The sequence below is a fragment of the Patagioenas fasciata genome, chromosome 4 (genome assembly GCF_037038585.1).
Source record: "Patagioenas fasciata isolate bPatFas1 chromosome 4, bPatFas1.hap1, whole genome shotgun sequence".
NCBI lineage: Eukaryota > Metazoa > Chordata > Aves > Columbiformes > Columbidae > Patagioenas > Patagioenas fasciata.
The window spans coordinates 30060034-30083693 of NC_092523.1; the positions used below are offsets into that span (position 1 = coordinate 30060034).

A 23660-nucleotide genomic window follows, 5' to 3' on the forward strand; every position below is an offset into this window, starting at 1 on the left:
GGGAATGGTGCTATGCATCCCATAACATGATCTCATGTCAGTTTTAACATGGGTAGCCATATTTTAGCAGTAACAAACTATGTTTTGGGTTTTTGTCCAGAAGCAAAATAAACAGCTAAAGACAGGAAACTCGAATATTTTTTCCAACAACAGCAAAAGTTTTACGAAACCCTGTTCAATCTTTTAGAGCTGCCTTGTCCAGTCTTTATAGATCTCGATAAAGATAGTTACATTTTGTGGCTGAATAGAGAAATTACCAAACTGTTACTTCTCTTTTAACCTTGGCCCTCATGAATGATGTACAATGGAAGTATACAGCACATTTTTCTGAGAGTCAGAAATAGAAGTACATTCAGCAAGACTCTTATCAGTCAGTCATATTTAATGCTTTCAAACAAGTGGAACAAGGATACAGGAATGATGGAATAAGTTTTACATGATAAAATTCAGTGTTTTGGCAATTTATAACAATAACTTGGAAAAGATGTTTTCTGTTGTTCTTTATTGGTCATGGCCTGGCTAATAAATTTCATCAATCATACCTTAAAGCCATACTGATTTATTCTTGTGAATAAATCATACAGTTCATGTAATATGTAATGACTTCAGGCTTCTGGTAACTTTGCATGCAATCCTTGAAGAAATACTATATTAATTTACATGAATAATGCTAAAAATGAGTGAAGTATATTGATCATGTGGAAAACTTCTGTCACAGCAAAGTTTGAACAGGAAGCTAGATCCAGTTCACAGAATCACAGGATGGTTGGGCTTAGAAGGGACCTCTGGAGATCATCTAGATCAACCCACGTGCTAAAGCAGGTTCACCCAGAGCAGATCACACAGGAATGTGTCCAGGTGGGTTTTGAATGTCTCCAGAGAACAAGACTCCACAGCCTCTCCGGGCAGTCTGTTCCAGTGCTCCGGTACCCTCAAAGTGAAGAAGTTTCTCCTCATATTCAGATGGAAACTACTGTGCTTCAGTCTGTGCCCATTGACCTTCATCCTGTCGCTGGGCACCACTAATGAGTCTGGTCCCATCCTCTTGACACCCACTCTGGAGATATTTATAAACATTGAGGAAATCCCCTCTCAGTCTTCTCTAGGCTGAACAGACCCAGCTCTCTCAGTTTCTCCTCATAAGAAAGGTGCTCCAGGCCCCTGAACATCTTCATAGCCTGCCGCTGGACTCCCTCCAGTAATTCCTTGTCTTTCTTAAACTGGGGAGCCCAGAACCGGACACAGTTCTCCAGATGCGGCCTCACCAGGGCAGAGTAGAGGGGGAGGAGAACCTCCCTCGATCTGCTGGTCACATTCTTCTTAATGCACCCCAGGATACCGTTGGCCTTCTCGGCCACAGGGGCCCATTGTTGACCCATGGTCAACCTATTGTCAACCAGAACTCCCAGGTCCTTTTCCACCCTCACACGGCGGCCAGCACCACCCCGCCCTGCCACTGCCCCGCCCCGCCCCTGCCGCGCTCCTATTGGCTCGATCCTCCCGCTCTCTCTTCCCCCGCCCCACTCTGCCGGGGGGCGGGCGTTACGGCCCTCACACGCGTTACACCCATTGCACCCATCTTGTCCGGGAGGGGGCGCTGCGCGGAGTGTGCAGACTTCCTAGCCTTCAGTCTCGCTACTGGCATCACGTGAGCGGAAGCGGGCGTTGCGGGCAGCTGCGGCGGGAGGCGGAGGCGGCCCGTTCCCTGACGGCCTGGCCGGCCCCGGCCCCGCGGTGAGAGCGGCGCGGCTCCGGCTCCTTCCGTCCATTTCCCGCCCGGGGTGTGGGGCCCTGCCGCTCTTCCCTCCGCGGGCCGGGCTCCACGGGTCGCCCAGGCTGTGTCTGGGCCGCCGGGCTCGGGGTGGGGCCGTGGCGGCAGCGAGGCGCCGGGGCTGCGGCTGCCTCCCGCCGGCGGCTGCGCGGAGGGCTGGCTGCGGGCAGTTTCTGCGGGACTGGCAGGTGGGAGGCGGTGAAACTGGTGCGAGAGGGGCCCTTGAGAGGCCGCCGCTGCTATCAATAGCTCTCCGGAGTTTTCTTGTTAAATTAACGATCTTTTGAACGACTTTTTGCTGTGAACGGCGTTCCCGGGGATATTACGGTTAGGCTACGCTCTCGAGTTACGTTCTAACCTACTGGGACGCAGGAGAAGCGCGTTTTCCTGTTGACAGACGTGTGGAGGCCGAGCAGTGCTCACGGAGGAGCCCGATCACCACTCAGTCGAGTCCTTCCCGTGTGTTTCCTGGCTAGGCTGTGTCTGAGATGTGGTGCATTTGGTAGATTTCCTGTAGCCGAGGCTTTTAACATTATTGGAAAAATAAATGTAGCAGTATCTAAGGGGCTTTATTAGAGACTGGCATGGACTCAGCCCTCTTGAAGCATTTTTCTAGGGAAGCAGCTTTATGTCCAATTCTTTGTGTTTAATTCTGTGTTCATTTGGGACAGCAGGAGTCACATGTGAAGAACTTGGTGATGTACCTTGTCCTGGCACGTTGTGAAGTTTTGACAGCCGTGACTAAGGAGGTTGAGTTTGTAAAAGAAGTTGGACTATATGTCAGAGCAAGTCTTTGATCTCAGGTTTAATGTGTTGTGTTTCATGGGAAAAGTGTATTCTGGACAACTTGTGTTAGCACTGAAATGGGAGAGCTGGTGAGCTACAGCAGTCTCACTGTGATTTAGAGCAGAAAGTAAAACCAGGAATCAGGAAAGAAAGGGGATATTTCTGAAATACAGCGGGTTGTTGGTACTTTGTATGTGCATTTTACGCACTTGTTGAAGAGTAACAGCAATGACAGCCTGATGCAGTTTTGGAAACAGAAGCTGAGCCCAGCATTTGATGAAAGGGGAGGAAAGCTGTTAGACGGGAGCTTTGGTGTGTTACCTTGCCATTAGGGTCTCATATAAACAGCATTTCTTTGGATGCCCTGAGCTCTGTACACTTGACAATGCTGATTCCAGCTTAGTATATTGTCTCTTGTTTCCTAAAGCTCTTGGGTTAGTAATCTTTCAAGCTAGTAGATTCCCTGAGATGAGAGATGTGACGGCAGCCAGCTGAGCTGAGACAGTGGGACATAAAAGACTGAAAGGAAAATCAATGCCTCTTCTGTTTTAAGTGTCAAGGGAACTTTTTGTCTCTGCTGTATGTTTGTCAGAGAAAGCAACCCAGGTGTCTCCAAGAGAAAAATCCAGCTTGATTTAACTCCATATATTGTCTCAGCATCAGACAGCGTAGTATGTGATATGTATTAACCATATTTTTAACATGCTGTAGAATTTTAAGGCCCAAGTGTAGAGATATTGTAGCTTCTGCATTTAAATAAACACATTGAAATTGATGTCTAAGTGTTGCTCTTTTTAGTCTACCTAGAATCTCTCTGTAGTGTGAGGAACTGTTCTGAATTGGGTGAATATTGCTGATTACTTCATTTTCTGGAGGTTGGGCGGTGTGTATTGTTGGGGGGGGCGGGGGGGTTGATTGGTTGTTTTTTTCTTCTCCATTTGATCTTTGGAATTTGAGGATTGGGTGATGTCATTCCATCCTCCCACCCCAGATTTCTAAAATCTGTAGACTAGACTATGCTTTGCTGGGAAACCAGGTGATTATACTGATGTCTGTTTTAGAAGTCTCTTTCAGAGTTTTGTGACTTCCTTGGAATTTTATTCTTGTTTGGTGCACAGTTAGTTTAATGCTGGTCTTATATAACCTCTGCAAATCCTTTACCATAAGTGAACATGCTAGAAGTACAGATGCTTTCATCTGAGCATGTTGCATACTTACTTGAAGGCACTGCCAAAGAAAATCAGAACTCTTAGTGAAGGCTTTTTAAACAAACAGTTGTTAATGCGTCATACAAGTCTGAGCTGCTTTTTTTTTTTTTTTCTTACAGCCCCTTCTCAGCCTTTACTCACTCCTGCTGCTGTTACTGCAGAGGTGAATAACTTGTAGGGGGAACCCTGTGAACAGATACACTGCCCCTATCTCTCTCTACCTCCTTTTCTGCTCCTCTACCTCCCCCAAATCACCTGAAAACCCTATTTTTAATCAGAAGAAAAACTAGGAAGCAAACTTCTAGGTGTTGTTAGGAAAGTACTTTTGCTATTAAAGGTGAGTGCACCTCATTCATGCAGCCTGATGGTCTGATTTGGTATACAACTACATCATTGACTTTAAATGGTATCTGCCACTGTACCAGAAGGTGTAAAGGGATCCTTGATGGCCTTGTACAATCTCCTGTGTTTGCTGTTACAGGCTATGAGAGTGAATAAGTAATGTCTGTTTACTGTCTTTCAGCAGAAGTCTGTCTTTTTTAGCATTTGTTTAGAGTGTTCAAGGTCAGCACTTGATTCCTAGAAGAAATATCTTGATTTATTGCTAAGCGTACATGCTTACTTTCTTTCTGTTTTTGAAATATCCTGTTTCTCCCTTGCTAGATAAGAAACTCTGTAATAAAAAAAAAAAAAAAAAAAAAAAATGCAATTTCTGAGCTCCAGTCCATGCATCCAAAAAAGGCAGCAAACTAGTCAAACCTGATGGACTTACCTTTGCAAAATTGTGTTGTTTCCTTCTCAGATCTAGATGGCCTTGGAGTCAAACTTCCTGCCAGCTACAAAGATGCATTTCTTTATTGTGCCTTACTGTAACAATTGCCAGATCCTCATTTGAGGATAAAGAGGAAGAGGAACAGCCTGTTACATTTAGTAGTATGTGGTAGCTGGCAAGAGCAGCAAGGCAGGTCTTTGCAAAACATCAAACAAACAAACCCAATACTGTATTTCTAGAGGCTTAGAGGTTTGTTACCTTAGGTGTTTATCTGTCCCCACAGTTTGTGTCTTCCAGGAGATGTTCTAAGGAAACTTTAATGAAAGATACTTCACTATCCAAAAGATAAATCTGATTTAAGAAAAATGTATTACATTCTATTACATGGGCCCTCTGTAATGTCTTATGATTTCATGTTCTTTACAGAGGTATCAACCTGGGAAAACTCTAGTACTGTTTGTTGTTGTTGTTGTTGTTGTTTTATTGGCTTGGGTTTGTGAGTGATATACTTATTCTGCTTTAAACAAGCTGTTTGAGCAGGATACTTGCGGATGCTCTCATAACATGGTATCAAGTACTAATTTTGAATTTCTCTTATGATACCAAGGGAGGAGGGAGTGAGGGAGCATGCAGGGACTGATCCTGAATCAGACTGATTTTTCTCTCCACCAGAAGAGGTTTAGGATGTGTATGTGGTACACCAGGACTTGAAACTAATAATTTGTTAGACTTGGAATTGTAGCATGTGAGTGGTGGATTGATACAGTATGTTGTACGTCAGTCCAGATTGTATTCCAGAAGTCCTCCTGCAAAGCAGGGATCTGGAGACACTTTTTCTCCCTCTAAATGGAACATTATTTTCAGTTTGGTTTGCCAAGCATATAACCTTGATTTGATGAAAGAGTCCTGAAGTTTTAATTGAAGGTTTTTGGTATATCTGATGGGTTCTGGACTTTAAGATTCATTTGAGGTCATCACTGTAGTGACTTCAGTTTCAGATTCTCCATCCTGTCAGATTTCGTCATCTTTTTTTTTTTTTTTTTTTCAGTTCACCTGTTTTCACACAGATTTTTACTGGATCTGTGGCATTCATATCCATTCTAAAATTCCACTGCTTTGTGAGGGAGTCTTTTTTTTTTTTTTTCTGGATTCCCATTGCAACTTTTTTTTTTTTTTAATGCTTCACATTCCACTTTACTACTAAGAAGCTTCTAGTTCTCCATTAAATTTGGCAGAAGGATCATCCTAGTGTTGATAAATTACAGTTGTCTAACTGAAGTAAGCTTATCTTGGACTTTTTCCTAAAGTGGGCTTATCTTCTACCTGTCTGTCGTGCTTGTCTAAATTATGATTTATGAAGTTACCTGTAAAATTTAATTTAAAAAAACTATAGTTGCTGTAAGTAAATGACTGGTTCTTTTGTGTGTGTGTGTGTGTGTGTGTGTGTGTGTTAAATGTGCCTGAATGTATTATCACTTCTTAAAAATCTTTCAGCTGAGAGAAAATGACTGCAATCAAGCATGCTTTACAGAGGGATATTTTCACTCCCAATGATGAACGCTTGTTGAGCATTGTGAACGTGTGCAAAGCAGGCAAAAAGAAGAGAAACTGCTTTTTGTGTGCCACAGGTATATAGTAATACCATCCTGTATTTCTTGTCTTCACCTTTGTTTTTTATTCTGTTGGCATATGTTTTAGCTGTACTTAAAATATTTATTCTTGCCCAATATAAAGCAGGTGCTTTCCATTTCTAATGGAGAAAATAAATCATAGCATATACTTCCTTTATTGCTTCTATTAAAAAGGAAACAAAACCCTGTACCCGGATCTGCTTGTAATGTGAAATGAAAGAATCAAAATTATTTGTGTGGGATGGGTGAGCTTTTGAAATAGACTGTATATAGTGCTTAAAAGCAGGGTTAGTAGGCATTTGGACTGATCAGCCTAAATAAAATGCAGTCAAGTGTACTAGTTAGAGTCCAAGGCACAGGGCTCTGGAAAGGCACGGTAACTACTGAGTTCTAATGTTCCTTTGAATGTATGTGCATTATATTATGTCTCTTCAATAAATTAGGTGCTTTGGTCAATCTGTCAATAAATTAACTTGCTACGATTTTTTTTTTTACTGAGAAATCTCCAAAAATGTTTTTATTCTGACTGTAATCTCCATTTACCTCTGTGCTTTGTCAGTGAGGTGACCATGGTCTGAGGCTGCTGTATCAAAGAAATACATGTAAATTGGGTTAATTGTTTCACAAGCTGTATAGTGATGTGTATCTGGTTGACTGAGAGTTAAACTTAACTGTGGAAATGATGGACAAAATGTTTCAAAGGGTCTCTTAATCAAATGAATATTACAAAATTTCCCCCACAGATAATTGATTTCAGAAGTTGAACTACAGCAGAAACAGAGGTTGAAGTAATTTGTGCATTTTGAAATTACTCTTTTACTTGATTTAACAGTGACCACAGAACGACCAGTGCAAGTCAATGTGGTAAAAGTAAAAAAATCTGACAAGGGAGATTTCTACAAAAGGCAGACTGCGTGGGGACTTCGAGATCTTGCCGTTGTTGATGCCAAAGATGCTGTTAAAGTATGTGTAACCTTTTTGTTTGTTTGTTTGTTTACTGCTCTGCTCAAAACATCCCTTTGGTTCCTAGTTAGAGTTAACTTTATTGATACTGACTGCTTTAAAGCTTAGATTGGTAACACATTAATTAGGAATTAGTGTGTTAAATTCTAGTGTTGCTTATGCCTGCATTTTCTTCTAGCTTTTCCAAGAATATAACCCTGGTAAACTGAGTAAGAGTAGTCTAGATATGCTTGAATAGCAATACTTAATATCTGCCCTTTTAATTGTAGTGATCTCTCTGTGGCTCTGCAGTGCTTGTGCTAAGGCCCAGTACTTTTTTTTTGTTTCAAGTTTTCTGTAAATTTTTACTCCAAGCTTAGTATCCCCTTAAAAAAATATCTTGTTACTGATGACATTGAGCTACATGGAATATTTATTTACTGGCACACTGAAAAAATTCTTAATGAGCAATATATAAGCTTTTGAAGGTGAGCTCTTATGCCTCTTCTCTAAATTGTGACATTGGCCGTTTGTTGGAAAGCATACAGTCCTGAGGTGTTTTTCATTTCCATAGAAAAGAGTAACCTATTTTTGATGATTTAAATTCGTCTGTTGTCATTAATAAGATGTACACATAGGCAGAGGTGAAAAATCTTCATCCTGTGATGTCTGGTTCTATGTTCTTCTAATTGGTGCTTTGGAAGAATAGTGCAGAAAATTATGAAGTTGAATATTCTTGAATTTCCCACTGACTAAGTATAAGTTTAATATGTTTTGTTATTTCAGTTATCCACATACTTGTTGGCTAGATTTTAGATTTTTCCTGCTCTTCTTGAGTACCCTGTTGGATAATTCCTTCTTTCAGGTTAAGGATCTGTTTAAAAATTATACCATCTCTCAGGGCTTTTTCTTGCAAACCAGAATTCAGTTAACTGTTTTCTGAAATATTCTGTAATGTAAATACACTCTAAAGAGTGATTTTGAAATTTTCTTTCAAAAACCAAATGTTGAATGCCAAACTCTCTCACATTAAAAAAAATGTCAGAATTGAAGTTGATAGGTACATCGTGCTTTGTTTTCCAAATATGATCCTTTGCAACTCTTTTGCCATAGACCTTTCCTGCACTAGTTGTCAGGTCGACTTTTATGTAATGATACTCTTTGTTTAGAAATGTATGGTAACTATACTTATCAATATAAGCTATAGAAAAAAACATAGCTGCTTTGATTGCCCTCTACAGGAAACACCACTTGCCATCATTTGCAGTTTCATGTGCAGCCTGCTTCTGCAGATAGTAGCGACAATATAAGTAATAAATAGAAGCAATAGTAGTTTTTACAAACTGTAAGAATTTAACATGTATCTGAGGCAAGAAGATTTTCTGTCAGGAGGTTGGACCTTGTAAAATACTTGGAATATGATTTTAAAAATAGACTGTTACCAGTTAGAGTCCATACTGAGTTCATAAGTGGCTGCAGAAAGGAAAGTACTTTGTTGAATTGTTATCAAAGCAGTTTTCTCATCAGGCAACAAATCTAGTTGATACTGCTTCTGTGATAGCTTTTTACCTCTAAGATACCAAATAGTCTTCCTATCTTGTTCGGTGCTATTAAACATTATCATATCTATAAAATATATAAAGTGTTCCTAACTTTTACCCTTGCCTGTTCCTCTAAGTCTACTGGAATTGTGTTGTATATGTTTTCAGTAATTCCAGGTAGTGTTTTTAGTTTCAGAAGGCTAACACAAGGCATTAGTTATTCTGAGGACAGTGTTTCAAAGCAGATAGCACTGTCAAATGTTTCTTGAAACTCTTACAGATCTCTGTATTATGTGTTATTGTTGCCTTATCTGGCTTGACCAAATACTGTCTTCATAGTGTGGATTCTGTTTCTTCACTTCCAGTGTTTTAGCACTTTAATTAAGGTGCACCAGGGTGCCAGTGTTGGTATATCAGCTCAAGGTTGGCATCTATGTAATTTCATTTTTATCCTGTCATCTCAATAATTAAATGAGTAAACAATCTTTGCTGCTCAGAGAATCATTTGACTGTTGAGCTTGTAACATATCTCATCTTTTGCAGGAGAATCCTGAATTTGACTTGCATTTTGATAAAGTGTACAAGTGGGTTGCGAGCAGCACAGTGGAAAAGAACACCTTCATTTCGTGTATCTGGAAACTCAATCAGCGATATCTTAGGAAGAAAATTGACTTTATTAATGTTAGTTCACAGCTTTTGGAAGGTAAATTTCTACAACTGTATGTTAAGCATAAACCTTAGTAATTACTGATGTAAATCAGATACACTACAAAAAAAGAATCCTAATCCTGATGTTTTGTCCTATTCGATTTTATATTTTCTAAACCTTCAGATAAACAAGGTGATTAGATAACAGATTTTCTGTTAGAAAACTGAGAACCAAGACAAAATACTTCATTAATGAAGTTCTAAATATTGATAAGCATATTGTATTTCTAAGACATTCTGGGTCTTGAACAAAATAAAAGCTACCTGTAGGATCTGGTAGGACTAAATGTGTAACAAATCTGCTTTTGTTCCCTTTTTCTTTTCCCCAATTTAGAAAAATGCTTTACAAAGTGTCATTTCAGTAGCATGCTAAAGATTATGTGAGATTTTAGATGAGATTTCTGATTTATAAACTGTGGTTAGCAGATGTTACGTTCTGATGGACCCTGTTACAGTTTATGTGACTGGTTGCTTGCTAAGAGGGCTTTGTATATTGTTTACTCATGCTGTATAAAATATTGTTACAGTCATGTTATCTTTTAATAGTTTTTTTTTTTTTTTTTTAGTAAAGCCTAGTGAGTAAGCATATGTCATGTTGAAGTCTGTCAGAAGTGGATGAGCTGTTGATGTTGAATACTAGACCGGCTTGTGCAGAAGAACATGAATTAGAAATGTGAAACAGGGAGGATAGCATTTCTGTATTTTGGTGTTGACTGAAATTTGCTTTTAACCAACCTCTAATTTTTCAAGTTAGTGCACTATTAAAACATTCAGACTTGCTGCCACTTAAAAATATACACACTGTTCATCCTTTGTCTAGCTAACATTCTCTGCTTCCTTTCCTCTGCTTTTCCATACCTTTTAATTCTTCAGAACTGCCTAAAGTTGCAGAAGGTGCGTAACACCTTTTTCCTTTATTCCGCTTTGTAAGCAATTTTTCTTAAATACTATGCCTTTTAAAAGAATTCAAAATAGTATTTTGGATAACATCAAATTGTGAGAGATAAGAGATGTTTCAAATGTCCTGAACAGTTTCTGGCTGGACTGTGTTAATGTTCTATAAAAAACATTTGTCAGCCTTGGAATGGCTTGTTGAATTAAATAAGCACTGCCATGAGAAATCTTAGTTCATGAAAACATTGTTATAGAATTTTCACTTACCTCAGTACTTTTTCCTGCTATGAAACTTATCTTGAACATCAATATATTTTTTGTTTATGCAGTGGTATATTTCTTTATCTACTGCAATATGTTTCCCTTATGTTCTCTCTACCAAAATGAGAGTCTAACTTCTACTGATCTTCTGCCAACAAGTCTAGCGTTAATGCTGTAATGTATTCTGATGCTGATTAATAGTGTGACAGGTGAATTGAGTGAGACAGCATGTCCTTTTGTACATGCAATAAAGGAAGGTGGCTATTTGTATTCTGCTGATATAGAGTAATTTAGAAAACATCACTGTTGGGAACCTGTTCTGGAAATAATAATGAAGCCCATGGAAGACTGAGATTTGTGAAAAGGGTATGCAGGTAGCAGGTGCTTGTTATGAAAATTGTTTAAAGGATTAATTTACTTAAAGGTAGTGGAACATACTGAAGTACTCTTAGAATGCTTGTGACTTTCTGCACTTGCTGACGTATTTTATTTCCATTTTCTACGTAAGAATCTGTTCCAAGTGGAGAGAACCAAAGTGTAACAGGAGGTGATGAAGAGTCTGTGGATGAATACCAGGAGTTAAACGCAAGAGAAGAACAGGATATTGAAATAATGATGGAAGGCTGTGAATATGCTATTTCTAATGCGGAAGCCTTTGCAGAGAAGTTGTCCAGGGAGCTACAAGTGCTGGATGGGGTAAACATTTCTTGTAATGTACAGTGTGTTAGCATGTTGAACTGTTTTCATTGATACTGACTATGTAGCATGCTTTGAAAAGGTAGCTAACATGTTCTGCTGCATATTTAAAGATAAATGTATACCTGTTCCTAAGCAGAGCTACATCCTATCTATTTTAAAGATCTTCAACTTTGCTCTTTACCTTGAGACCTTCTGGGGTCAGTCACAGGCTTTGGAATGATGACTTGAGAAGAAACCAGGGAGGCATTCTACATAGACCTTTCTTGAAGGCAAGGGTGCAGGGAGAGAGAGAATAGATGTTCGTGTCCATGAATGGGAACTCTTATGCCTAAAATACTACTCTCAGTGTAACCGGGAAACTGGCATAGTCTAACAACGTTGCAGTATTGGACTGTCTGTAGCGGTACCATACTGTTGGCTATTTTGCTTTTTAAACAACCCAGCATTCTAGAGGCCACTTAAAACCTGAGGGACGTGTAGGGGTTACAGTTTTAAGAGAACAGTCAACCTCCTCAAATTGATGAGTGGATGTTTCTCTCATATTTTGAAAATGGCTGTTATCAAAGAGGTGACCTTATGTGACCTTATCACCTAAGCTTTTTTTCTGGAACTAAAAATGTTCCAGTATAGTAGGCATTACTGTTTGGTTTTTATTTTTGTGCAGATCAATACTTCAGTTCTACAAATTTGAGCAAAGTTTTGGTTTTATCTCTTTTCTTTAATAAATTTAACGGACTGAGGCACTGTTGTGTTCAATAACACTTTAAATGAGAAATACTGCAAGCTTATATTGTTTTGTCTCTTTCATCAAGGATTTTGGAAAGTATTTGACAGTGATGGAGACAGAAGGATATAGCAGAATGCTTTTGAGATATAAGAAAGTATCTCAAAATCTTATGGCTTAATTTTCTGTACAGGCAAATATCCAGTCAATTATGGCCTCAGAGAAACAGGTGAATATCTTGATGAAGTTGCTGGATGAAGCTCTAAAGGAAGTTGACCAGATTGAGCTGAAGCTGAGCAGTTATGAAGAAATGCTTCAGAGTGTAAAAGAGCAAATGGATCAGATTTCAGAAAGCAACCACCTAATCCATCTCAGCAACACAAATAATGTGAAGCTACTGTCAGAAATAGAGTTCTTAGTGGTAAGCATTTTTATTGTGTTCACTATGGTTGTTCACATCAGGTATAAAATTCTTTTAGGTTACTACCCTCTTTAGCAACCATGTATGAGGTTTATTTAAAATAATTAGTTTGTTCTGTTTTATTATTGCACTAACCAGTATATTTTTGTAATGATGGAATTGTATTATATTTATCATTATTGTTAAGCAATAGCAAACTAACCTGCTTCTGGCTTATGGACAACCATTGGAACAGGCTGCCCAGGGAAGTGCTTGTCACCATCCCTGGAAGTGTTTAAGAGACATGTAGATGTGGTGCTTAGGGACATGGTTTAGTGGTGGAGTTGATTAACAGTTGGACTCAATGATCTTAAGGGTCTTTTCCAACCTAAATGATTCTATGATTCTCTTCTATGATTCTATGATGATACTATCCATTATTTTGTAGAATCACATGGATTTGGCTAAAGGTCATATAAAGGCCCTTCAGGAGGGAGATCTGACATCTTCTCGAGGCATTGAGGCTTGCACTAATGCAGCAGATGCCCTTTTGCAGTGTATGAATGTAGCTCTTCGTCCAGGTAATGTTTCTGTTAGACTACAATCTAATGTACAAAATTTATTATGGTAGTACCTTTATTGTATGTGCCTTTCCAACTAGTCTCAGGTGTTCTTTCTGTTAGATTGAGGGAATTGTTGCCTCTGGTCCCAGTAGTTCCCACATACAATATGTTACTGTATGTTTTGTACTCTGTGAAGTTCTTTTTGTTTTTAGGACATGATATGCTTCAAGCAGTGAAACAGCAACAACAGCGGTTTAGTGACTTGCGTGAGCAATTTGCACGGAGACTTGCCAGTCATTTGAACAGCGTATTTGTTCATCAGGTATTATTTCTTAATATTTTGTGAAATTTTCAGTCACAAACTTTTCCTGACAAGCAAACCAATACACCTAAAGTTGGAAATGTTCTGTGATGTAAGCAGTAAACAAATGGACTGCTAGAGGCACTTCAGGCATACTAAGCATACCAAACTATAGTTTCCTACAGAAGTCTCATATTTAAAAAAACCCTCTCTTTGGTGGGTTTAGTATCTGAATTAAGCACATTGTGTGGTATATAAGAATTTATTTTAATTGTAACGCTTGAGGAGAAAAAGCACTTATTTTTTGAAGCATGTCAGAGACTGAGAACATAGGAGTTCTTGCTGTCTGAACTTCAAGGGCCATAAAAAACCCTAAACCATTAAAAGTAAGATGAGTAAACCTTGGTTTTTGAGTCTTAAATTCAAATCTTCAGAAATCACTGTCCTAAGGCTTGTTTCCTAAAGTCTGGGTGTCTGTCTTAGCATCAGGTTTTTTTTCATTTCTGTATTTTTTTTTTATCTCCAATTAGTTTAATCAGAACTTCCTTCAGCTCTGTAACAGGCCCTACTCTCTTTCAGTTGCAGTGAGTACATTGGGTTTGATACAAGTTTTTCTAACTAATTTTTTTGAGCTTGACTTACCTAGCAGCTGCATCTTTGGCTTTACAAAAAGAAATTTATCCTTACTGGTTGCACAGCATCAGACCTATGCTTCCATTATTCTTATTAGGCCTCCAGCTTTGCTTATCTGTTTATGAGTTAACATTCCTCCAGTGCGATCTCCAGAAATTGCTAAAACACAGAATGAGGTGTATGGAGAAAAAATATTTTCAGGAAATTGTAATATGTGTACAACTGTACAGATAATACAATTGTGTTACATTGTAATATTTGTAAAAAAAAAAAAATCAGTTTTTATACATATTAGCACAATCAACGTTTTGGAAGTTTTTTGTTTTATGTACTAGACTGTGTGCAGAAAATGGAATAGAGTTAAGACTGGATAATTCTATAGAAAATTGCATTTGAGAGTACAAGCCTGGCTTTTTATGGCAATGTGCTTCCTACACTTTATTTCCTTTGCAGAAGAATTCCAGTTCTACAGCATGTTATATTTTTTGCCTGTAGTTTCTGTTCATAAGAAAGTATGTTTCTCCTGTGAGTTTTCATATTTTGAAAAACTGAGCACAAACTGTGTCCTGGCCTTTAAATGAACAAGTAGAAGCTGTTTAGTGTAAGTCCTATGTAAATACATTCACAAAGTTTGGATTTTGGACTTGCATACAAAAGTGGCTGTTTAATAGAATGCCTTTTCTGACATTCTCTTCTGAGGATTTTATTTTTTAAAATGGTAAGAGATTATTATTACTACTGTGGAATTAGATGTGTATTAGATGAAATACCTCTCAGGAGACTTTTCAGTGCTATTGAGAATGCTGTTACCAATTTGCAATTTATTTTTTTTAAATTCTGGTACTGATAGTGGCCTCACACTGTCTTTCATATAAACTTCCCTCTGAAAAGATTTGATCTGCTGTTGACTGTGAGGTATTAATCAGCTGGTAAAAAAAACATGGCCTCACTGTATATATACTTCATTCTGAGATACAGATTCAAGTGTTGGAGCTACAACAGATTTTTGTGTTGTCTTACTAAAATGACCTTGTTTGGTTGGTCTGATGAATAGAATGTAGCAATTTCTCAACCACACATTTTTGTAAAGCCTAGCTGGAATACGTTGTTACTTTAGCATCTGAGGAATTGCATGATTTGTTTAGAATGTTTCTCTTAAAAAAATAAAGCACTTCAGAAAAAACTAAGGCAGATACAGATTTCTAAATTAAAATGGCAAATGAAAACATGATGATGTCTAGACAGCTGCTACTAAAAGCAAGACATTCTGATTTGAAACTCTTTATATGGAAGACCAAAGTTGCATTGACATTTTGAACTAAATATATTACCTTAGAAGTATGAAATTTTTTTGTTTTTTTTTTTTTTTAAAGGCAAACAAACCCAATGCTGTGATTCAAACTACTGTTGTAAGATATTAAGGCGCTTCATCTTCTTTACATAAAAATGAGAATAAATATGGAAAGATTTAAAGAGAAATGCAACTTTGGATTGCCATTCACTGCAATGTTAAAAACTGTTTGCAATAACTGTTACTAACAGTTAATGTAGTTGTCTGTATTGTGTCCTAATATTATTTGATTAACCTTACTGTGTGTCTATAAATATTTTTCTTTTTTATTAACAACCAGGTTCAGCATTCAAATAAAAGGCAACTCTGGGCTTTCTGTCTTTAAATGTGAAATAGTTTGAAGCTTTGAAACTACGAAATAGTTGAATAACAAGCTTGCGGTATCATTTGGTAACAGAGAAATTTATCTTGGGAGGGGATTTATCATCTAGCTTTATGAAGAATGCAACTACTAAGCAAAAAATATGTTGTGTCTAATAAAGGGACATGAATAAAATTGTTAGATGAAAGAAGCAGTAAGAACTTGGATAGCTGAGTATTTCCTGACAGTAATATCAACTAGCCTTTGGACTTAGTTGAAGAAATCTGTGAAAACCACCAGGTAAATTATGTTAAGCTATAATGAACTGGAACATTAAAATGCATGCTGTAGGAATGTTGCACACCAGGGGATAGGAGAGAGAACCAGAAATGGTTTTCTATGCCTGTTTTTCATAAAAGCATATAAAAGATTTGTGGGAAATACTTGTTATACGCATCCCCAGAAGTACACACAGTATAGAGTATGAAGTTGCTAATTACATCAGCAGCTGTGTGGCGAATGTTGGTTGGATTCTAATTCCAAATTATATGTTGCATGAACTACACTTCATAAAGTTAGCTTTTGTTGGAGTCAGAATACAAGATTGCTTTGGGAAGGGAAATTAACAATGTGACTCTTCTCATTGTCTGTGAGAATAAATGAATGAAGTCATCTAGGGCTTCTTTCTTTGGGTCCATTTGTGTCTCAGTTTATGTAGTTAAGAAAACAGGACTTAGAGTAAGTTAATGTTTGTGCTGGATACAAAAAGTAATGCCAGCTTTATTTAGAACCTGGCATGTTTGCATTGTGCTACTTACTAAAGATTAGTCTTTTACAAATAATATCAAGACCTTTTTCTTTCAAAAAATAAAGATATAAATGTGTGAATGTATTGTGGAAGCTTTTATGGCTTTTTTTAACCAAAGACTTGAACTGATTAGTACCCACCGCAATGGAGAAAAGTGAGCTTCTGTTCTAACTTGCAGACATACATAAGCAGTTTTTAAACTGTATAGCTTATATTCTGCCAGCTTGTCCTATCCAAGACAGAACAGTTCAGGAATGCTTCCTGGGTCAGGGACTGTCATTGACTGACATACATGAACCACCCACATGATCTGCTACAAGAACTGGAGACCAATTAGGAGAATCTTTGTGTGCCGCCATGGCACAAACTGTACTTAAGATCAAGTTCTGTTGTAGTATTTATTACAAGCCCAGTAAAATAGACTTTACAGGAAATAGTAAAGCCATTTTGAACTTAAGTCACATCCTCCCTTCAACTAGCGCAGGGCAAAGGGTTGTGTGTTGTGCTGCATGACTGAAGTGTGATGTTACCTTGCTTGCTTCCAGAATTGTCCAGGAAGCTTGCAAGTTACAGCAAGTGAAATCTTATTAAAGCTAAATCATACATTGTTCAAGCACTATGATGTGATCTTCACTTAAAGGATAGTGGATATTTTTTTTGTGTGTGGTTTTTTATTTGGTCGTTTTTTGTTGTTGTGGTGTTTTTTTTTTTTCTATTTTTTTTTTAAGAGGTAAGTCAGATAAAAGGAGGAATGTGAAGTTAGTAGCTTGCTGTTAAATGGGTTGATTTGTCCTGCATGTTGTAAACTGTTTAATAAATGTTTACTGAAAGTGTGTGTGTGCACATGTCTGTATTTGTGTAGAGGGAGAGAGAACATGCGTGAACTGCTGTTTTTAAGGCTTGGCCAAAGTGTGCACTACAGTGGGTTGAACTGGAGCAGATTTTCAGAGGTGTAGCGTAAAGCTCATCATTAACATCGAGGTCACTGACTGACTGGGGACCTGAAACCTCTTACACTGTATGGGAACCAAATCTTCAAAAAGAAGCAGATACGGAGTTTGGTTGGTTGGTTGGTTAGAGAAATAATGTAATAATCTCTTAGAGTTTTTCAGAAACAGTTGAACACTTGTCATTAAATCTTCACTCAGGTATACCTTGCATTCTCTTGCAAAAATGCCAAATTGACTCACCCTGGAGGCAAAGTGCCTTACAATAAACAAGTTTTCTAAGATGTATTACCTGCCACAACTGTAGTACCTCAGTGTCTGTATTACGTTAGGCGTCTTTTCAATCTGCGTCTCTGGACTTAGTTTCTATGCGAGGTATTTTGATGCTTTTCTGTTTGTCTGAGAGGGATGCTCTCTTCATTTTTAAGTTTTTCAGGAAACTTCCAGTACTACTGTATAGTGCTTCCAGATTCACTTTAATGCTTTCTTTTACCAAGGGTCACGATCAGAGTTCTACTCTTGCCCAGCACTCTGCTGAATTGACATTACCCAATCACCATCCATTTCACAGAGATTTACTTCGATATGCTAAACTGATGGAGTGGCTAAAGAACACAGATTATGGAAAATATGAAGGGCTAACAAAGGTATGTGAAGTGCTCGAATGGTGCTAGAGAATATACATAATATACTGGGTTTGAGAGTCAAAAGAATAATTTGTGTGTATGTGCATGTCCTTTTAATATTCTTTTATATTAAATTTAATTCACTGCTCCTTTTTTCTTGTTCCTCTTTGGAACAGGAAATCTAATTTTTTGGGTTTTGTTGTATCCTCTATTTTCTCCAAGATTTTACGTCTCTCTCTTCTGAAGTGTCATAAGATATTAATATTTATGTAAAACAAGTTTACCATTTTAATGTCTAGTAAGAAAAAGAAGTTATTTTCATGTTGATGTGCTTATTGCTTACGTGACATCTTTATTTCAAGAGACCTTCATTTTACTTGGAATATCAAAAACTTCAGAGGTCTCTTGTAAAGTACATTATTTAGAAACATTTAACTTTGTGTATATGTAACTTCTAACTACCTTGTTTAAAACTGACATGGAATGAAAAAAAAAATACTGCAAAAGTAGAGAAAATGTTTATATAGAAATCAAGGGAAAGTTAATCCTTACAGAGCAAGTCTTCTTTTATTCAAGTACTATCATTCTTAAAAACTCAACTGTGGAAGATTTAAATTACTCTTAAAATGGCTTTGAAGTAATTGTTCTTTTGATTTCAGTGTAAGGCAAATACTCAAAGAATGGTTGACATCTTTGTGATTGTCTAATAAAAAAAAATAAATTTATGTATTATGTGTGCTAAATAAATAAATTCTGAAGAACGTAGGAAAAACATTCTTGGGTGATCTTTGATAAATAAAACATTATAATAACCTTTGTACTAAAAATCTAAACAAACCAGATAATCTTAAAACTAATTTCAGCGTCCTCTTGCTTGTTTAAAACTTGGGCTGATTTTTGGCAGTGTTACAAACAAATTATTTTGGGATTGATTGAATCTTGTAATAAGTAGACACAGAGTTTATGCCTCTCAAAGTTTTCTAGGTGTTTTGTTTTTGTTTTTTTTTTTCCTTGTAAGAGTAGTAATAAAGGAGGTCACATGCTCAGGAAGATGTGTAGGAATGGCATCCTATGTGCTTTGCGGCACAGAGGAGTCTAGTAAAAGAGGCTACAGAGAATGGTGCTGAATTCCCTCCGTTCTACCCTTGAATTGAACTCTATGATGTATTACTGCTAGTAATCCTATTTGTATGTACCATATTGCGTATTTTTTCTTGTGGAGGAGAATTAACGGTTTCTGATTGATGCGCAATGAACTCACTAGGAAAATGAATATAACCCGCTTAAATATCATTAATATATTTTTGTGCATGCTACATAAATATATAAATTCGTATATAGTCCAAACCAGTTTGTTGTTTAGTAGAACTTACCTACTTGCTGGATTGCTGGTTTTTAAGATCTATCTAACTATAATAGGACAAAGTCAATATGTATACCCGTTAACTATAGATTTTTCTTTTAAGAATTATATGGATTATTTATCACGACTATATGAAAGGGAAATCAAAGATTTCTTTGAAGTTGCCAAGATCAAGATGACGGGCACAACCAGAGAAGGAAAAAAGTTTGGTAAGCCTCCAGGAGTTGTATATCTTGCTTTGAATCTCATTATTTCTTTATAAAATACTCATAACGACATCTAGGGCAAATTTTGTAATGGTGCAAATTTGTTTACTTCGGGCAAGTTGGATGAAAAATACGCTTGATAAAACTTCTGAATTCTAGGAGGCCAAAGCCGCACAACCGGAATCTTGTTAAATTGGTCAAGATAGAAGGATATTTCTCAGATTTTCAAATCTGCTCTCAATTTTTAACAAACTGCCAAACATTTTTTTATTACTTGAACTATCCTGCTTTGTTACTGGAAAAAATTTGAAAAATCAACCTTTTTGATTAAAGAAAACTTGGGCAGCATATGTGTGTTCTTTCTGCTTTTAATAAGTTTTGGGTAGATTTTGAAGAAGCTAGTTTTAATGCTAAGTCTGACGAAGGACTCTTGTGTATTTCATTGTGTTTTCAGTGGGATTTACCTCTGTAGTCTGAGACTAGAAATTATACGTTCGTTAACTTGTAGGTCTTCCTGTTTAAGGGCGTATGTATTCCTGCTAGGTTTAAGTAGTCTAGTGAGAATATGGAAGTGAAGCTTTAAAAAAAAATAGCCTGAATACCTAGAAAGCAACAATGCTGTAGGTGTTTTTATGTATTGGCTATTCTATATATTAAAGTGCACTATTTCAAACTTTGTTTAAAATATTTATATTTGCCACAGTTCACCAGTTTCCAAACTCCAAATTCAGAAATGATGTGCAGTTTTAGCTAGTAAGTTCTGTCAAGCCTGTTTTGGGTCCCGAACTTATGCTTTGGAGTTTGATGGTAGAGAACAGAAAACAGTAATGAAAGGAAGAAAGCAGGAGAGTGGTGAGGTGAGTGGAAAGATAAGTCTTGGCAAGCTGTTGGACATGGGAAGCCAGTGGTGCCATAATGTGTCACTCTCAGTACAGTGAAATTCATAGATCTTGAAAAGATGCTTCAACAACAAAACACTTTCTCCTAATATAAACTGATTTGTAAAACATTCTAAACACTTTATTCTGGCATTTCTTTTGTGATTTGCATTTGTGAGGAGACAGTTTTTGTAGCAATTTCCTAACTTCTGTAAATATTATGGAGCAATCAGGCATTTTGAAGAAAGAGGTTCTTCAGTTCATAAACTTCTAGAAGGCTTCTGTCATGTATTTGTGCAAACTTCAAGCATATTTGAACTTTGCACAGAATAGGCAAGGAGGACAGTAGCAAAGTTTTGTTTAACCAGTTCTCCTAATTTGATTTCTTTTTTAAATAACATTTTCACAATCATTCAAAGAGTATGTTTATGTTTATGCTGGTGACAAACTGATGCAAAACTTGACCAAAGTGCCCAGTCCTCAGAAACTGGTAGGAACCAGTCACAAACCTCAAACTGGAAGCTGTATCCAGTGGGGATTCTCCTAGAATTATTAATGTTATGAATAGTAATTAAGCCATTAAGTAATGGTTATCAATGGCCACATGTCTGGGGCAAATCTGACAATGAATTAGATCAAAAAAACTTCAGTCCTCAGTACTAATCTTATAAAGAAAGAAAGCAAATTACGTATCTTTAGAAAGCTGTTCCCTACATAAATTATTTCATTTCACCATTTAAATACCAAGTTCTATATTTGTAACAGTTTATGATGGTTTGTGATGTCAAAGGCTTCTATGTTGAAGGTAGTGGTTGAACTATTATTATATGCATGTTAATTCAAAATACATCAGTTCTTAATAGTAAACTTATTTAAGCAATAGTGTAGGTGCATAATGCTCCAGTTGTACTCAGACACTAAAGAGGACCTGTTTCCAAGCTGTGTTGGTGTGTGTTCTTGCCTTTTTTTGTGCTTTGGGAATAGCACTGCTGTTTGAAAGCCTCAAACGCAGAGGGGATGCTGGGAGAATTCTGGCATTCTGTGCTACTGCAAGGTTCTTTGTCTGCATTTTTATGGCAAAAAAAAAATCTGGGTCGTGAGCATTCACACTTGTCTTAAGTAGTGTTTTTTCTTTTTTTTTTTTTTCTTTGATAAAGCCAAGACTTTGATACTTAAATACCATAAAATCAATGTGGGAAAGAGTGCTACTACTGTCATACATTTATATGATGTGCCTTCTCAAAAGCAACTGTGGCTCCCAGATTGTCCAAGGCCTGATCTTTACCTGTAGTTCTTCACATTCTGTGATATAGTCCTGCACTTTTGGAAATTGAGGACGATGAAGAAGTGGGACCAATGCATGACAGATGCTTATACCAAATATATCAGGCATAAACATTTTTATTCAAAAACTGCCAAAACCCCCAAGATCTGAAAACTAGGCTGGAATTAAATTTGAGTTTGATACTGTAATTTTCAGTAGTGTTGCCTACTTGAGAACAACTGGTATTTAAGACATGTTTGTGGCATTTAGAAGTATTTACTCATTCTATTACAGTAGGTTCTGCTTGCCTGCTCCATTCTGGGGGCTTGTAGCATCCATCCTCATCAAGATCTTCTTAATACCACATACTGCTTTTAGTGTGTGTATGCAAATACCTTTTACTGGTTAGCTATTCTCTACTACAGATGCTCTTTTACTCTAAATTTCATATTGAAGTCCACTTGAAGAAACTTTTATTCTGAGGAAAAAACAACAGCAAACAACAATGAAAACCGCAAACAAACAAAAAACACAAACAAAACCCAGGAAAAATGAAAAAGCACCTTGTAATTTTTTTTTTTTTTTTTTACTATAATTGATATTGTTTTCCTCCTCTCCAATTTGCAGTCATCAATTTTTGGTGCAGCATGAATACAAAAGATGTATTCTCTATGTAAGCTTCCTGATTGGTGAACAACAGAAAAGTTTAGCCAGTCTCACTGTTGATATGAATGATTTTGCAGTGTTGGTGTGTGGTTTTTAAATTGAAGAGGTGGACAATATCTCTGACTCAGTACAAAATCACATAAATACCTTTAAATTTTTTCGTGTCTGTTATCGATATGAAGATTGATCTTGGTAACTGAGTCTTTTGCAATATTGACTCTGACAAATAAAACCCTAATTTAATGGACTTCCATATTCGGGAGAACTTAAATACGTTACCAAAAATGTTCTTTGAACACACTGTATAAGAAAAAGTAAATTTTAATATCTATAAACTTACTCTATTTTCCATGTAGCTTAGATACTGAATTTCTAGAATAGTACCTCTCCAACTAAATGTGTTTGCAATTTAGTTACTTGCTGCTTATAGTTCTTTGCATGTTTCTTTCCAGTTAGAGCTTAACTTGCATCTTGTGCATGGTTTGTGCAAACTGCATTTTAACTTGTCTTTGTCTTTGATGCTTGCAACCTAATCCATCCCAGCTACACTGCCTCGAAAAGAAAGTGCTGTCAAACAGGAAACTGAGAGTGAGTATAACTAGTTGCATTAGTTGGTATTGTCAATGCATGTGTGTCAATGTAAAGATGTAGTGCTGCATCGTGGAAAATCTACCTAACACTGAAGCAGTCCGTTCAGAACGAAATAAGCGTTAGCAGAATCATTGTTTTTGCAAGGCAAAAATGAAGCACTGTTAAAATGGCCCAACATAGAAGTTGAGAAGCTTTGCAGGTAAAGGCAACATCTTTTGGTTTTTTCCACGCTACTATTTGCTCTAAAAAATAAGTTTGTGCCTGAGAGCTTGTCGTAGTTTCCCAGTTCTTGCAGTAGGTTGAGGTAACAACTCTTACTAGATTTATAGACTTTGTCTTGTGTCCCTAGACTAGCTACCAACATAGCAGTTACATGAAACTTGCAGGATTGCTTTTAAACTTCTTTGTGGCTGAGATGTGAGAGGTCTACATGAGGGTCAAACATTGATGATTTCTTGGTCTGTTTTTGTTACTAGCTTTCTCCACCCCATTACAACATTTCTGAAAACTTGGGAAAAAAAATAAAATATATGTTCTTCACCTAGAAGGCCCCACAATATCCAGAACAAATGTCTGAATGTTAATTATGATCAAAAGGAGAGGGGAGCATTAGCAGTAGAGTTACTATGGTATTGTAGATTCCACAAGATAGCTGGAGCAAACTATGTAGACAAAAGGATGTTAACAGCACAAAGATCAAGTTCAAGATGAAAAAGTACCTGTATGTGTATAAAGCTTTTTAATATTTTCCCTCTTGTGGATTAAGTCTTTTGCATGTGGCACCTTTGCCCAAAGCACATTCTCAAAGATCATAACTAGTCTTTA

General features: G+C 37.1%; 1 protein-coding gene across 11 annotated transcripts in view; it reads left to right on the top strand.

Annotated features, from left to right (window-relative positions):
- The first annotated feature begins 1633 nt into the window (after positions 1-1633).
- Positions 1634-23660, top strand: part of EXOC1 (exocyst complex component 1) — a 31898-nt gene continuing 9871 nt past the window's right edge. Inside the window, exons 1-14 of one of the 11 annotated variants that reach the window (XM_065836339.2) lie at positions 1641-1734; positions 3885-4102; positions 6032-6165; positions 7001-7131; positions 9195-9354; positions 10233-10253; positions 11023-11210; positions 12131-12358; positions 12786-12918; positions 13113-13222; positions 13732-13785; positions 17739-17888; positions 19334-19439; positions 22788-22832. In XM_065836339.2, coding sequence (XP_065692411.1) covers positions 6042-6165; positions 7001-7131; positions 9195-9354; positions 10233-10253; positions 11023-11210; positions 12131-12358; positions 12786-12918; positions 13113-13222; positions 13732-13785; positions 17739-17888; positions 19334-19439; positions 22788-22832 — 1450 coding nt within the window. In that variant the 5' untranslated portion in view covers positions 1641-1734; positions 3885-4102; positions 6032-6041. Of the gene's footprint in view, positions 1735-1792; positions 1960-3884; positions 4103-6031; positions 6166-7000; positions 7132-9194; positions 9355-9925; positions 10109-10232; positions 10254-11022; positions 11211-12130; positions 12359-12785; positions 12919-13112; positions 13223-13731; positions 13786-17738; positions 17889-19333; positions 19440-22787; positions 22833-23660 lie in introns of those variants that run through there. The other 10 variants (XM_065836340.2, XM_065836338.2, XM_071807507.1 and 7 more) reach the window with 10 other exon arrangements.